Source organism: Epinephelus moara, chromosome 11 (genome assembly GCF_006386435.1).
Source record: "Epinephelus moara isolate mb chromosome 11, YSFRI_EMoa_1.0, whole genome shotgun sequence".
NCBI lineage: Eukaryota > Metazoa > Chordata > Actinopteri > Perciformes > Serranidae > Epinephelus > Epinephelus moara.
This window is the reverse complement of record NC_065516.1, coordinates 11,831,976-11,849,616: the sequence shown is the minus strand read 5'-3', so window position 1 is coordinate 11,849,616 and position 17,641 is coordinate 11,831,976. Positions and strand designations below refer to the sequence as shown.

Sequence of the window (17,641 nt, the reverse complement as noted above, 5' to 3'; positions counted from 1 at the left end):
CACGCATGTTTCCTCCTCCTGCAGCTGCCACGGTGTTGGCCTTTTCTGTAATGTTGCTTTTCTCCTCCTCATATTTTAGTAGAATTAATCTCTGATCCTCACGAGAAATACTTTTTTTTTCCTCACATACGGCGCTCTGTGAGGACGCTCAGTGACGCTGCGCTTCTCTCATGATTGTGATTGGTCCTCTGTGTGCGCGTTCATGGCTCTTGGTAAGTTACCGAGTTGATATCCAGCGTCGTGATACCGATTATCCTGATTGCCATTGTTAGGGTTAGTCAACCCAGGATAGGTCTGGGTAACCCAGGAAAGGTTGATCTCGCTTCGTGATACAGGCCCCAGCTCATTTATCAAGTCATATGCTCAGTACTTACTGCACTTTCGCTCAAACTTTAGCATTTAAAACTGAACTGAAAGTAAAACCTATCCATTCTCTTTTCAAAGCCAGACTTCATTGACAAAAACACTAATTTTACCTTGCTTAGCACAGAAGCTGTTAGTCTGCTGCTGCCTCGATTAGTTTGTTTGTTTATGTTATTGTTTGACTTTGGTGAATCTGAACTAATCGTTTTGAACACGAAAGTCACACAATAACAAAAAGAAACAAACTTATCAAGGCAGGGGTAGACCAGCAGCTCCTGTGATCACCAAGGTAAAATTACTGATTTTGTCAATGGAGTTTGGCTTTGAAGAGAACATAGATAAGTTTCACTGTCTGTTCAGTTCCCCATCGGAAAGGTCTGTCTGTTTGGGAAGTATGGAGCATAAGATTGGATAAATGAGACTTGGATTATACTGCACGAGTTGTGAGAAGGTTTGTAAACAGATGTTTTGATATAGTTTTGCTGTTGTTAAATGCAGACCCCTTGAACTTCAATTCATAAGGAATTTTCTCAGTTGTTGGATTCTTCATTCACTGTGGAGGCATGTGAGAAAAACAGCTTTACTTCAAGAATACAGCGTAACATGGCAGAGTAATTGATATACAAATGGTCATTTGTAATGGTTCATCTGTTAATAAGTAATATGTGAATATGAGAAATAAGCTCTAATAAAGCAGATCAAAGATGCAAATGTAAGAAAAAAAGATGCAAATATAAGAGATGACCTTATATAAGGTAGATAGAATACCAATAAAAAAACAAACTCTTGACTTTAAAGAAAATGAAAGTGCAAAATGTATGGAAGTGCATTTAAAAATACAAAAATGATGATAGTTAACGAAGCACAGTTTCAACATGTAACGACAATAAAGTTAAAAAAAAAAACATTAAATAGTGATATAAAAAGGAAATATATGGAAAAAGAAACATTGTTAAGGTATGTCATTTTCTTCTTAACCCTTTGTAAAGGCTTCCTTACTTAAAATTTAGTATCAGAGTAGTAGAACAAATAATCTACCAAGAACAAATGGATGGTCTTGAAGTAACACATACTAAATCTCCCCAAAACTTAGTGTATCCCGTTAAGTGTGTGTCTTGCTTCACGTGTGTCTGCGTTTTAAAGCTTAGTGGTTTAAAAGTATACAACTAAAAAGAGTGACCCCCCCCATCCCCCCACCCCCCCAACCCCTCCTGTGTTTCCCCTTAGGACAGGGAGGGGGAGCTAGCGCTGATTGACAAGCTGTTGGCCAATCCCCAGCTGTCGTCGGCAGAGTTCCAGGAGTGGAAAAGAGCCTATCAGGAGCTGTTCTCTCAGGAGCCTGACTCGACCGCCGAATCAGACCCCGGCCCGCCCCTCACCCCCTCGCTCTCTCACACACACTCCTACATCGAGACCCACGTCTGACGAGTGAAACACACACACACACACACATGTTTGAGTTGCTCCTGAAGAGTCGAACAAAACAGCAATGGATGTTTTGATGCATCAGGGTCGCGATCAGTGACGGACTTTGTCAAGAGAGGAGAGTAGGGACAGCTCCACATCCAGATACGCTTTCAGCAGCCGCGGTGTACAAGTGCAACATGACAGCTTTCTGAGGAGATGCCCGTGTGGCCCTCATGTCACATCAGTCTACGAGCTGATTGGTTATGCCACTCCAGCTGGCTCGGGGGCGGACGATTAACTGAATCTTTAGTATTACATGTTAGCTTTTGTGCTCTATAAATACTTTGGACGACTTTCATCAGTTTGTTCCCGCTGACATGGACAGAGGCATCAGAGTAGTTCCTTCATTTACAGTATTTCATCCTGCTTGTTGTGCCATGTTTATACCGACTGCATAGCCACAGAGTGACATACATTGTATTCTATCAAGCCTTATACTTGATATCTATGATGATATTTTCTGTACAGTGAGTGTTACAGCAGAGAACAATTAAGCACAAGTCTTTTTTAAATCAGATAGTCTCAGTTTCTAGTTTTAGAGACTTTTGTTTGTGCTGGTTTGGTAGAATAACGTACTGTACTGTGCTGGGCTGGACCTGAAGCATGCACACTCCAACTGGAATAGGAACCATTCAAAGGAAAAATCCACCCTGAAAATAATTTAACACCATTTTTAACACTGCTAGTGACAGTGTTTTTTCCATTTAGGAGGCCATGTGCTATTTTTATTGTTTTGTTTTTTGCACTAAACTGATGTGATGCCAGTTCTCTTGTCATGCTGTCACTTCATTTTCACTGTCAGTATCATTTTACCTCCAGCGAGTCTTGTCTCGCAGTACTATCGTTGATACTGTTAATTTAATTTGACATTTGACATCAGCTACCTCTCATTAATTCATTTCTAGGCCTAAATATTTCCTTTAAATCACATCACTTTAATGGAAACATGACTCATCTTCAGTACGATATTATAATGCAGGACACTTCTTTTTTTTTTTAATTATTATTGTTCACATTTCCATAAACAGCATATGTTGAAATAAGACCTCTTAATACCTGTGTAAAGATACTGTCATATCTTTGATTACATTCCTCAATCCCATGATATTACATACAGTAACCATTTTTCCAATTCTGCCTAATAACAGTACTGTTATACCCATGTGTACATTGTCTGTAATGGCCATAAAGAAATCAATTTTTAAAGTAATTTCACTGAAAGAGAAGGAAAAGTCAACAGTCCTTGTTCTGTTTTGTGCTGACCAGACTAAAAATACCTGTTTGACTTGTCTAACTCTGAATGCAGAAGCCTTAAATATACTGGGGCTGTGACAATATGCTTATCTCCTACTTTCATGTATATTGCCATGCGATGTCAAAATTCTTTTTTACAATTTTTGTTTACTTTGTAACACTAGACTATGGGAAAAGAGAGACTGTATATCATGAGCCATAGCTCCAAAAACGATGCACATCACAACAATCAGTCTTTCTGACTTTTTCAGCAGCAATAAGCCCCAATCAGACAGAGCATGTTTTGCAGTGTCTTTTTTACATTGTTGCTAGGCAGCCACCAAATCAGCTGTCCTTAGCTTTACCGCTAATTTGTTGTGAAATAAACAGATCCATACTTTAAAATCTGAATACAAAAATTGAAACATGGAGGACACTTGGGGACTGGACTAGAGGTCAGACTCACCAGAGGACCCACAATACGATATTATCACAATGCTTAGGTCAAGATACAATATTATCGCGATACGCTGAGTATTGTGATACAATATATTGCGATTCATTACCTAATTTCCAACTGCAAATCATTTCCCCAAAGGAAAACTTTGTCAGCATCAGTTTTCAGTCTGTTTATCTGACTTTAATCATTTTTATTCCAGCAAAATGTGATGCAAAGCAGATAGACTAACCAACACCTTCATAAAACTCAATGCAGCATAGACCTGAGAAACTGAACTGTTGGTAGATTTAATGCCCTCTGCAAGGCCAGATTAAGCGTCTAAGCGAAACACTTCACATGCAGGTTTCCGGCTAACTGAATGGCAACACCTATGTTAGAAGCGTTGCCTGTTACAACTACAAGATGTTTGTCGGCAGTCCTCCATTCTGGTTCTGCATTTTACAGGAGTCTGCAATGTTTGCTCTGGTTTGACTTTCGTGTACTACTGTGGCACAAGTGAGCCAATGGAACTGCATTTGTATCGCGCCTTCCTAGTCATCCAACCACTCAAAGCGCTTTTTATACTACAAGTCATCCATTTACACACACATTCATACACTGGTGTCCGAGGCTACCATACAAGGTGCCACCTGCTACTCAGTTTTTAACACACCACACACCAATATCATCGGGAGCAATTTGGGGTTCAGTATCTTGCTCAAGGATTCTTGGACATGCAGACTGGAGGAGCTGGGGATTTAACCGTTAATCTTCCTCTGAGCCACAAAGCCTAATGTTTGTGTGTGCGCTACTGCATCGCCACCACAGAAGGCCCGCCTCTCAATTGATCTGATCGGACAATAGGACAAAAAGGCCGATGAAGTTGGGAGTTCCTCTGGTCTTAGCTTAAGTTTTTTCAACTGGAGGTTTTCAGGGCGCTCCTGCAAAACGTGAGGCACTCAGCGATGCAAAAGCAGCAAACAAACCCCTTCACTCTCATTAAAAAACAATAACAAAAAGTCACCCTGCTGTTAAAACTGCTCTGTCTGATCGGGGTCTTATACTGCATAGAAATGCGTAATTTACTGATAATACATCCTACCTAACTTATCTTTTAACAAAGGGTCTGTTGAGGTAAAATTATCTGAAGTTTTTAACTCTAAGAATTCTTGAACTCTCAAATTTTAATCTGGTGTTTGTTTGATATGCATATTTGACTGAATTATTTGATTTCAAAAGGCACCCCTGGAGTGCCTTTAGGTGCACCAAAAGGCACTCCTGTTGTACACCCATCCAGTGTTTTTTACCTTCCAAGGTACAAACTGGAGTCTTGCTTTTCTCTTCTGGACCTGTTTTTTATTCCTTTGATTTTTCGAGGCTTTGATTTTTCAGGCAGCCTGACTTTATCACTTGAAATATGATCACCATGACAACTGCAAGTATATGAGTCAACAACAAGTGCTTAAGTTTGTGTAATGTTGCTCTGGTCGCCAGAGAAAGGCATCCTGAAACACAAAAATCTATAATTTAAGTAATAAGCAAGGAAAGTAATAAAGTAGAGCTTTTATCACAAAATAACTCCTGAAACTTTCTGAACATCACAGAATGATTATATTTTATATGATGGTGTAAAAGTTTCTAAGGGTGGATTTTTCCTCAGAGAGCATTCGTCTCTCTGTGTCCTGCATGCCACATAGAGAGTATGAGGAAATATTTGCATAGGAATTAAAATATGGATCTAAATAAAATATACTAGTTTGTTATTTGTACGCTGCTGCCAAATGACTTAATACTCAGAGACACTGCACAAAACTATGAAATCAATCATATACACAGGTATACACAAAGACATGCACACACGCCAATAACACGCACATGACACAACACAGTTTGAATGCTCTTTCTATGCTGCTGCCCGTGGTTGGTTGTAGTAGCATGTCTTTGTTGTAGAGAAACACAATATTCCTTTTCTGTTTTTGTGTTTGAAATCTCTAGATACAGTAGATCTCTCTCTTTATAGAGTGCAAACTAAGTGTCTTGGAAAATGTTCTCTAATTCTATCAGGTTTTTTTGGACAGTTAAGTAAAGATTGTTTAATGTTCAATCTATAAATTATGGTAAAATAACAGTATTTATTTATCATTCTACGTGTTCTGTCGGAAGAAGAAGAGTGGATCAATAAAGTGTGGTCATTTGGGTGATGGTGTATTTGTGGTTTGTTTTCGCTTCAGTGGACATTGAGATGGAGAGGAGGTTGACAGGATGTGATGAGCACTAGTAAAAGCTGTTATATCGTCACTGTCAATAAGGGAGGAAAGAGTCCCAACCCAATTATCCCAATAAATGTTGATATTGCATTTTTCAGCTAAGCATGGACATATTACATTTGTATGTTTAATTTATGTAGCTGGGATAAAAAACACAAACAGCGACATTGTCCCAACGTATGCTTGAAAAATACTCAGTTTTATTGCAGTGAACATAGCTGGATATTTCCTGACATGCTGTTGAAAACTACACAGTTGTTGAAGCAAACACAGATGGAAATGTCCCAACATATGGTTAAAAATACCTGTTTTTGTTTTGCATAAAACACAGCTGGAAATGTCCAGTTGTATGCTTAAAAAATACCCAGTTTTGTTGCAGCAAACGTGGTTGGAAATGTCCCAACATATGGTTAAAAAATACCTGATATTGTTGCAACAAACACGGTTGGAAATGTCCCAACATATGGTAGAAAAATACCTGGCTTTGTCGCAGCAAACATTTTTGGAAATGTCCTGACGTATGGTTAAAAAATACCCAGTTTTGTTGCAGCAAACACAGTTGGAAATGTCCCGACATATGGTCAAAAACTACCTGGATTTGTTGCAACAAACACGGCTGGAAATGTCCCAACATATGGTTGTAAAATACCTGGTTTTGTTGCAACAAACACGGTTGGAAATGTCCCAACATGGTAGAAAAATACCTGGCTTTGTCGCAGCAAACACTGTTGGAAATGTCCCAACATATGGTTGTAAAATACCTGGTTTTGTTGCAGCAAACACGGCTGGAAATGTCCCAACATATGGTTGTAAAATACCTGGTTTTGTTGCAGCAAACACAGTTGGAAATGTCCCGACATATGGTCAAAAACTACCTGGTTTTGTTGCAACAAACACGGCTGGAAATGTCCCAACATATGGTTTAAAAATACCTGGTTTTGTTGCAGCAAACACAGATGGAAATGTCCTGACATGGTTTAAAAAATACCGTTTTGTTGCAACAAACACGGTTGAAAATGTCTAGACATATGGTATAAAAATACCTAGTTTTGTTGTTGCAAACATGGCTGGAAATGTCCCAACATATGGTTTAAAAATACCTGGTTTTGTTGCAGCAAACACAGATGGAACTGTCCTGACATATGGTTTAAAAAATACCGTTTTGTTGCAACAAACACGGTTGAAAATGTCTAGACATATGGTATAAAAATACCTGGTTTTGTTGTTGCAAACAAGGCTGGAAATGTCCCAACGTATGGTTTAAAAATACCTTGTTTTGTTGCAACAAACAGGGTTAAACATGTTTTGATGTGGTTAAAAATACCAGCCTTTGTTGTTTCTTGGTCACGAACAGTGGTCTGCTGCTTGGCAGCCATCTCGCCTTGGTTTCACGCCATCCACCATCCCCTCCTCTTCATGATAGAAAACTTATAAACATTTAATCTGAACGACGTCGCTGCAGAAATGTTGATATGATACACATGAAACCTACAAATGTAACATATCCATGCTTTGCAGAAATGTACACTGCCGACATTTTATTCTGTTCGACTGGGCTGAGAGTTAATGACAAACCAAAAGAGATCCTCTGGTTTAGAAACTCAGCTCTGCTCCTTCTCCCAGTTGACAAGTCCAAATCCCTGCCACCTTTCCCACAATGCTACTATCAAAGCTGAGTGAGAACTTGAACATTGCCCTGGTTCCCTTGACAAAAAGCCTATGGGATTTCTCCACTGCATTTTGGAGAAAATAAACTCTGTGGCAGACCAAAGTTTTTGATGCTTACACATTTTGTTGAGCAGGAAAACCTTCACAAATGAACACCACTTTTACAATGTTTGAAGTGTAAATGCAATCACCAGAAATATAAAGCCAATGTAAGGCTATAAATGAACTCCACCACGGTTGCATGACTACACCACTAAGCTTTTAACTTGTAATTTGGTTTGGCTCACTTATGTCTTCTGCAAAGTCCTTTGGTCTACTGTAAAAACAACATGGCAGATCCGTTTGGAGATGAAAACAGCTCATCCTAAAGGATCAAAAACATGATTCTTAATTTTAGGTGACTATATACTAAAGACAACATAGTTGAACATGAATATTATATTCCATATACATTTTTTCCAAAAGATATTGTTGCTAATGTTTGCTCAAGATCAATTAAATTTAGAAGATTAAAAGGCAACATTATTATAAAAACACAAACCTCCTGTTTCCTGTAAGTCACTGAGCTCATATTTAGGTAGATTTGCAGCTCCAAGCTCAGCTGGTAGTCCAGATACAATCAAAAAATTTCCATCAGCTGGTTTTCTATGATAATCTAGGTTTGAAATGAACAGATAATAGCACAGGATGCTACTTTGAACTAATGAAATGGAGATAAAATAAACAGACACACCAGAGCTGATCACCTTTGCAATTCAGTTTTATTGGTTCTTGGTTCTTAATAGTTATTGAATAAATGAATGGCTGTTTTCAGATTTTTTTTATCTTGTTATACAGTTTATTTGATTTATCAGAATCCGTAAAAAATATATTAATACAAATTCATAACTTCATGTTTATTACCAATTGGAATACTTAGTTGCACAATGGTGCAAAAAAACCCCTACATTAAATCCAAGCAATGGTTTGACAATAATAGGCGTCTAAAAAGTCAACACACCATGATTTGTATTAAATATTTAAATTGCCTATTAAAGTAATTTAAAATGTTTTGGAAGTTTGTACCAGTGTACATTTGAGCAAACTTTTTTAAACACATTTTATTGAAAGTAATCACTAGGGTATATACTGAGAAAACCAAATTAATTTTGAATCCAGTATTACCTTCAAACATGATAAAACATGTTAAATAAATAATGTTTATGTAGACAGTAAGCATTTAGGTTTAAATGGAAGTGAGAACTGAGGTCCATGAATAATGAACTCGAGCAGGTTACCTAGCTACTACCCACAAATCATGCATATGATTTCCTGCTAATGCTTTTTCTGCTCTGCAGCTTTAAGCTTCTTTGTCCATTTGGTTGCCAGTGCAGATGGAAAACAAGACCGAAAAAAGGTCACTCAATATCCTTGCTTTGCTTTTATTTCTATATCTGTCTCATAGATAACTTAAATTATGTATCACTAGTAAATAAACAGGAATGTCACATGCGTCGCACTTTCATCTTACATAAAATACTCAGCTTAGCTTTGCTGTTATATTTCAAAGATGTCCTCCTCCACCTTCACCAGCTTATCTCCTGTTTTGACATCTTCTCTATTCCCTCTTATGTGCAATAGCCTCTGCCTCCACAGCCTGGCTCAACCTCTTCCTGAAAACTCATTTGTTCAGGAATTACCTTTGTCCCACTAAATCTCTTTACCTCCTCGCTATTGTTCTCAAAATCCCCTTTATCTTCCTCCTTAGCTCTTGTTTTATTTCTCCTCTTAGAACACTGGCACATCCGGTCACAGGAATATCACTGACAGAACACCATGTTTATCACTTCTCAGTGGTGGTTGCTTGTAATTAGCCCTTAATAACTGGATCCACTAAATACTTGAAATTATAGATGATGAAATATATAATTATAGATGATAAAAAGACTGAGAGTTAAACTGCATCCCTTTTTTTGTCAGTCTTTTCCAACAATCTGTCACATCAGTGAGTAATCAGACACAGAAATGCACTCGAAAAACTAAAACAAAAATAGGCTACAATGAAATGCACCTTTTAACTTGTGTTATTTTATATGCTTGACGTGTTTTTTAAATAAAACATTTTGGTAACTATACGCTTATTCACTTTCTGTTAGCTAAAAAAGTGAAAGTGAAAATGTCGGCACAAGGTAGCACTTGCTCTGGATGAAGGGAGGGCTGAAACATGTAGGGAGAGAGGATGGACCCGCTGGTATATGTGGATTCATCAGAGGAAACACTATTAATGTATACAATAAAACTTCAATTAGTAGCCTGGGCTATTATTTATTTAAATCACCAAACTCAACAGGCCTATATTAGGGACAGGTGTCTATATGGGACAGACCTTTAATTCTTTTTACACAAAACTGTGGGAAATTCAACCAAATTGTTGATTTGAACCAGTATGAATAGTACTAGTACAACATTCATAACTTGGATTAATTTTGATGAAAAACACTTTTTATTCTACTGATTGGTGGACCCTTATGGACTAAAGGAATATAAATAACTTGGTGGGTAATCCAGGACTGAACACATATTCTGACTTTGCGACAACTTTAGAAGAAGGAAGTCACCAGTTGTTGTTTTTTTCATCATGTCGGTATATCTGAATGAAGTGTGGTCTTCTCTGGTGCTCATAGTTTCAGTACATTTAAACGAACCAAGCTAACAATGTGTAGCATCTCCATATTGACAAAAGTTTAAGCATTTACATTTGTATATTTTTCTAAACGGCTAACTAAGGTTAGCTCAAGTGGTTAGCCACCATCCAAAGAACTTCTATAGAAATAAACGGCTTGGCAACCAAACTGGGCGTCTATTTGAGCCAGGCCTTTATTTGTCAAAATGTGTAGCTACACCAGGCTAGTAAATGAGACTAGGCTTTTGATTGAAGTTTTATCTCAAGCCTTAATTTCATACGTTATATTCATACTAGTTTGAGTAAACAATTAGATTGTATTTACCAATCTTTGCTGAGCAACAGTTTTGTGTGAAAGAAGTTAAAGGCCTGTCCCATATAGATGCCTGTCCCAAATATAAGCCTGTTGATTTTAGTGATTTAAGCAAATAATAGCCTGGGCTATTAATTGAAGTTTTACGGTATGCAGTATTTCAACATATTTCCCCTCCATTTCTGTTGTTCCTCAGCACTTGGGCATGTAAGATGTGACGGCTGGTCTTTGTGGTAGGCTATTTGTCTTGCCCCTCCTCTACTGTGATTGCGGTAAAATGTGACAATGATGAGCGCAGTGTTTTAATCAAAGTGGAACAGTTTTCACCTTTGGCACTCAAAAAAAAGGCAATCATGCAGCACTCAGCTCAGAATAGACGCTCAGCACCTTGTCACGCTGATTTGTAGCATAGCATAAATACACTGCCATTGCAAAGTATTAAAAAGAATAAGGTAGCCCCCAGAAAAATGCTATGGTGGACACTGCGCCACATGCTAAGGACGAACTGTCTCCTCATTCTAGCTTCATATTTGGCAGACAGATATGAGACTCACAACAATCTTCTCATCCAGCAGAAAATATATTTCCCAAAATGTATATCCACTTCTATATATGGCAGTAGGCTATTGGTATTAGTATTAGCTTAGCATAAAGACTGGTAAGAATAAGGGAATAAGGGAAATGGCTAGCCTAGCTAGCCGTTTCCAGAGGCAACAGTTCTGCCTACAAGCACCTGTAAAGCTTACTAATAAACATATTATATGCAATACCTATAATCATACAAAAACCAAAGTGTAAATATGATGCTAAGCTAACCACCTCCCGGTATTAGCTTCATATTTAACAGACCTATATTAGATTGGTATCAATGTTCTTATCTAATTCTCAGCAAGAAAAGTGTTAGTGTATTTCTAAACTGTTTTTTTCAGTAGTAATAGAGGAAGTTAAGAAAATCTTACTTAACATATTTTCCTAAATGTCCTGGAGTCATGCACACCTGTTCTCCAATGATGAGATGGGCCTAGATGGCTGAACCCAATAGTTTTAGTTGCCTAAAATGCGTGTGTGCTCTTTTCTCAGAATTTTGAGACTCTGTTGCACCTCTGAGAGAAACTGTCTCACTTTCATGTTAAACTGTTCTCACACTATGTGCACGTTAGTCTGGTAAAGGCAGCAGTGTGCACTCAGTGCCAGTGAGAGGTCTGGGGAGCTGACAGATCTCTCTCCAGTGATCTTTTTTTGTATCGTACTCCAACACACTCTTCACTATCACCTCCTGTCCTTCACTCCATCTCCTCCCTCCGAACACCAGCAGATTCCCAGACGGCGCTGACACCATTCCATAGTTAAAGGAGCCAGTGAGGAGTGGTCGAAGACGGGTCCAGTCATCTGACTGCGGATCGTATCGTTCAATATCGCAGAAAGGCTCGTACATTCCCAACAAGGCGTAGATGTGGCCATGGGCGACTGCCAGGCGATGACTGAACCTGGCGATGGACATGGGCGCTCGCTTCTCCCAGGCTCTGCCTTTGAGGTCCCAGAACAGGACTTCTTTGCTGCTCTCTCTGTGGTCATCCCGGTTATCGCCATGGTTACTGCCGCCCTGGTTGCCACCTGACACGTAGATGTTGTTGTCAAGCACAGCAGAAGCATGGCCGTAAAGGGGGCGAGGCATGTTTGCTTCTCTCCTCCACGCTCCTGTGGCCATATCGTAAAACTCAACAGAAGCTACGGAGGTGTGTGTGTTGGCGTCTGGTTGTGTGTGTCGTCCTCCGATGGCATAAATAGCATCCTCTACTACGCAGCAGGTGAACTGCGCCCGCCTCTCCAGCATGGACTCTACCGCTACCCAGCATTCGAAGCGAGGATCGTAGCGCCACACCTGGTTGGATGTCACCATGGTGACAGACTTTTTGCCATCCTCCTCCCCCTCTTTCACTTCCTCTCCTCCGATCACGAAGAGGAAACCTCCCACTGAGCACACGCAGTGATTTCTCAGCTGCAGCGGGATGCTGGAGCACAGAGGTGAGAACTTCCTGCCTCTGGGATCAAACATCACCATTTTCTGTTCTGGCCAATCAGGACTGGACCCTCCACCTACAAGCAGCACACGATTGGGCGACGCTCTGAGTGTCGACTGTTTGCTCTGTCTGATTGGCTGAGCTGAACCCAGTCTGTGGTACTCCAACGCCCGAGTCAACTGACCTCTGATTAGAGGTGTCGCCATGGCTTTGTGGGCATGGCTAAGATTGGGGAGCTCAGACGGGGCAACCAATCCAAAGCGCAGACGACTCAGCAGGAGATTTGATTTCAGCAGAGGGAGGGGTCCGTTGTCATCCAGCCAATCCAGAGCCAGCTTTATGAGCTCCACCTCCTTGACACCAGGTATCTCATCAGCGTCGAGCACCGCCATCAATGACTGCATATTCAGCTTGAGAAGGTCATCCCTGCTTTCCTGCAGCAACGTCCCCATCTCCATAGCGATGGTTTGATTGGCAGCTTCAAGTGCATCTGAGAGAACATGGTGTTCGGCCAGGTTAGCATAGCAACAGCAATTCTCAACGCTTAAACCATCAATCATGAAGCGCTCGCATATTGACACAGCCGTCTCCACCTGCAAGTACCTGGCTGCCTCAAGGACGACAGGAAGTGTTAACGGCGATACACTGAGCCAGCCAGAGTACAGGAAGTCCAGAATGGCGTCTAAACCCTCAGGTGTTAGCGCGGGGAGGCTAACGCAGCCCGCTAATCTCTCAGCGGTAGTCTCTCCAAACACAGCCCAAAAATACTCGCTGGAGCTGGCCAAAAGGGCGCGATGACAAGGGAAGGATACACCGCCAGCCTCCAGGACGACATCACACATGTTTCCCTGAGAGCGCAGGCGCTGGAAGCCGGCAAGAAGTCCGGTTCTGTGGGAGGAACTGTAGAGGAGGGAGTAGCTATCCATCCAAAAGATAGGAGGTGAGAAGATATTGGAGAGAGAAAGCTTTTTGAGAAACAGAAAAGGATTAGTTGCAAAGAAAATTCTTAGTCAGGAAGGTAGGAGGAAGCAGCAGCAGTGAGAGGGAAGTAAGAGGAAGAAAGATTAAAAGCAGAGAAAAAGCAGTAATGAGTGTTGTCAAAAAAGATGTAGTCGACAAGCTGCACTAGAACATCAGACTAAAGAGAATCAGACATTAGTAGGAGGCAGGATAATGGGTTGTTGAGAGCAAAGAGCAGGAAATGATAGGAGACGACAGGAGAGTTGAGAGGAGAAGAGTCAAGTGCGTGTCCTCAGCCGACGTCTCTCCATCTGTGTTTTTGTCCTGCTCTGTCTGCATGTGACACCATGACAGAAAGGCGATCAACTGCCCCCCTACACACACACACACACACACGGTCCGTACCGCCCCTCCTTTTGGCCCTCAAACTTCCCAAAGCCTCCTGTCTCCTTCTGTGATGTCCCAGCTCTGTTGGCTTTGTGTCTGTCCGCTGCCCTTTTCTCTGCGTCCGGGAGGGAGTATCACCAGAATATATGCATCCAACATACCCACCAACGGGGCAAGTGAGCAGATGCATGGATAAACACATGCGCACACACACACACTGGGAGCCTGGCAGGGTTTTAGTGTCTATCCCGGTGGATGAACTCATTGGTAAATACAGCTGCCACAGTCTGCAGAACTAAGATTCCAGGGCACGGTTGCCACGGCACCTATCTGTGCCCTCATCGCCATGGCGACAGGAATAGAAACACAGGCAGGGCTCGGCTCTGAGGTACATATCAAACCAGAGGAAGTTTTGCCAAGCTGTCAAAGGATTTTAGAAGTGTCAAAAGTAGCGTGTAGCATTTGGTATTAGAATGAGCTGTGCCCTTCTGGGAGGCATTTAACCTTATTGTGACCTGTGCTGCTTCAAAATCAGACAGGTTGATGTCATGCCATTATTTTTATGCAGAGATAGGGGCAGCAGGGTTGTGGTGGGGTGGGAGTGATGAAGATTTGTTTTCAGTATCAGGCTACAAGTTGTCCGGCGTGTTTACTGTGGTGTGATTAATGTTGAGCCACTGTTTGTCTGGTATACATGTATACATCAGTATGCAAACGGCATAGCTTTACAGCACACTTACAAGTTCTTGCAGCTCTCTCTGCATCGTACATTTTGTCGTGAGTTATGATCTCTGAAGAGATGCTGGCTCACACCCAGAGATGAGTGTGTATTTGTATGCAAGTGCAGTGGTGGAATCTAACTAAGTATATTTACTCAAGTGCTGTACTTAAGTACAAATTGGAGGTACTTTACTCAAGTATTTCCATTTTCTGCCACTTCATACTTCTACTCCACTACATTCGGGAGGCAAATATTATATTTTTTGCTCCACTACATTTGTCAGCAGTTACTTTGCAGTAAAAACACCAAATAAAACAGTTTCACGTTACAAATCAGTATTTCGTCTATGCTGTTCGGCCTGTCGCAGACAGGCTGCTACCCCAGCACCTGCCGATGTGTGCTGACCTTTTTTTCACAGATAACTAAAGATCCAGATGTTCAGGAGATTTTTACTGGAAGCTGATTGGTCTCTCTGTCTTCAAAACACACACCCGACAATTTAAAGCGTTAAAAACACTGAATAAATCTGTGTTTTGGTGGACAAGGGGAAAAAAACCACAAATAGCCCTGTCTTAAGGCAATGCTGGTTTGTCCCTTCTGGGCTACTGCAGAAACATGGCAGTGCAACATGGCAGACTTCGTAGACAATGACCCACTTCCTGTATAGATATAAACGGCTCATTCTAATGTAATGAAAACACTATTATTAAGCCCCATCTCCACCAAACACTTTCAGTATAGTACCTTTGGAAACAACAGTAACCCTTCAGACATTGTACCTAGACTCTCTGTCCACTTACTGTCTCCACCACAAACAGTACTCTTTCATGTGTGCGGAGTTGTTGTTACTCACTGCTCTGTCCAGTACTCACTGTATTTTCTCCTTTATCAGTCTGCACATTGTTTATTGTCCACAGAATGAGATTGCACGCTGACATGTTCAGAACAAAGGTCAAAGTTGTCATACTGAAATTTAAGGTGTGCTGATGGATTCACGTCGTCAACTCATGCATTGAGTAACATACAGTAACAAGTAAACGTTCCACCTTAAATGTTGCCGGCAGTTGGCCAAGTGAATTAAATCAAAATTCTCAGACTACAGATGCTGTAAGAGGCAGCAAAACATCCTTTCATTTTATAGTCTTACAGTCAGTTTTACAGTCTACTAATAAACTTTCCACAGTATGAACAGTGGTTACTAACTCGAAACCAGCCACAGCTCAGCCCTGAGCAGAGTGATCATCCGCTATTGACCAATCAATGGACTGCAGTGTTTACAGCTCCACCTTTTAGTACCACATCTGTGTGCTAGGTACCCCAACAGAGGGGTGACCAAAAATGGTAATGGTACAGAACAGTTCCATTGGTACCATCCACAACTTCTAACAGTGGAAACAGAAAAAAAGCGTACTGAACTGAACTGAACCGTACCGTACTGCTCTGTGGACACAGAGCTTTATTGTCAGGTGATTATACACTAATAAAAACCTCTTCTTCTTAAAATATATTTTAAATCTAAAATCCATATATAAACTTATATTATCAACCATAAATCTTACATAATGGACCTTTTAGCTGAATAAATTCTTTAAAAACCCTCTTGGATCAGTTGATAAACTGCATCGTCACAAAGCTGAAAATGGCTGTCTCTGACACATTGAGAAGGTGACTTTTTAGAGATATGTGGTCCTCACAGGACGGCCATGCTACAACCATATGATGGTCTTATAGAATATGATGCATTATACCTACCAATATATAAAGGAGTTCAGATTAGCACAATCTGAAACATCTACAGCTGTAAAACTTAAATACAGTTTGCTGATACATACATTTAATAAAGTAAGGTTTCGAATGCCGTCCTCTTGTAGTGGAGTATTGTCACAGTAAGATCTGAGTACTTCTTCCACCACTGCATATGTTTTCGTTTAATTGAAACGTTGGTTCAGAATTCAGCACACAGGCTGCTCGCAAAGAGAAAAAACAAGATTCACGCCTTTTGAAACTGCACAGTGTTTTTAATCTTTCCCACACAATGTCAGATCCTCTCGTACGGCTGTTAAAACACCAGCAGTGTCTCTCTCTCCACCGTGACCTGATGGAGGCTAAACTTAGCTACAGCTGCTCTGTGTGTGTTTGTCTGTGTGAACATGTGATGTGATGATGGATATCTGCTGTAATGGGGGCTGGTGGTGTGCTCGATGGCATGTGTGTGTGCTCCGTCCATGTGGCATTCCTTCATGAAACAGTTGGATTTGGAGGATCAAAGTGAATCTGTGCACAAAGATGCCCCTGACTCCCACGTAATACCCATTACATATGCACATAATACAAGGATATTACAACTAGAAATATCAGGGCTTATTTTTTAATGTGAAAACCTGACTCTGAAAGACTCTCCAGGCCACATCTTCCATCACAGTAAACACGGAGTTTTAATTTGCTTTTGTCAGAGTTTTCAGGGTATTTAATTTTGCCTGAATGTATTTTTTTTTAAATCAGTGCATGCATTATGTCACGCTCTGTTTACTGTCAGTCTCCTTACACCCACAGGCAAAAAAGGACGTCTCCACCATGAAATAATCCCCTTTAAATATGTCACCTTAAAAACTTTACTGTCACGTCCTGTCGCCTTATTCGGGGTGTCTTTGTTAGCTGATACAGCTGTCAACTTCATCAGCAAGACATTTTCTTTTTTAATGACAAGGAAACAAGACTAAGAGTCAGCATGCAAACGTGCTCAATATGATAATGCTAACATGCTGCTGTTTTTTTTACTATGTTCACCAAGTTAGTTTAGCATGTTTGCATGCTAAGACTTGCAAATAAGCACCAAAAAAAGTTCTGACAAATGACAAATTTTTGTATGGCCAACCCAGAAGTTAGCGTCCTCCTGGCAAAATGTGAACGTCTGTTAAGCTTGTGTTAACCACAGACCTTATTTCAGACATCTAACCAAAAACCCAATTAAAAAAAAAAAATCATTGACTTAAAGATGAGGGAACTGAAAGTGCAAAAATGTTAACTTATTTTCGGGTTTTAGGACTCATTTCTGCAGCACTCTATAGCATGAATTAAGAATTTGACCTTATGCATGAAAAGTTAATGAATATCTGTGGATATATGTGTGCATATGTTAA

The 17,641-nt window shown here is 40.5% G+C and overlaps 2 protein-coding genes across 2 annotated transcripts in view; one reads left to right on the top strand and one right to left on the bottom strand.

Annotated features, from left to right (window-relative positions):
* Positions 1–1,788, top strand: part of cnksr2a (connector enhancer of kinase suppressor of Ras 2a) — a 67,132-nt gene extending 65,344 nt beyond the window's left edge. Inside the window, exon 24 of the mRNA XM_050057376.1 lies at positions 1,591–1,788. Within this exon, the coding sequence (XP_049913333.1) occupies positions 1,591–1,788 (198 nt within the window). The remainder of the gene's footprint in view (positions 1–1,590) is intronic.
* A 9,780-nt stretch (positions 1,789–11,568) lies between these two features.
* On the bottom strand, positions 11,569–13,359 carry LOC126398089 (kelch-like protein 34). Its single transcript, XM_050057286.1, has one exon. The coding sequence runs from the start codon at positions 13,357–13,359 to the stop codon at positions 11,569–11,571; it is 1,791 nt and encodes a 596-aa protein (XP_049913243.1).
* Between the last annotated feature and the right edge of the window lie 4,282 nt (positions 13,360–17,641).

Coding starts and splice junctions, on each gene's coding strand:
- LOC126398089 (XM_050057286.1), bottom strand. CDS start 13,359: ATGGATAGCTACTCCCTCCTCTACAGTTCCTCCCACAGAACCGGACTT.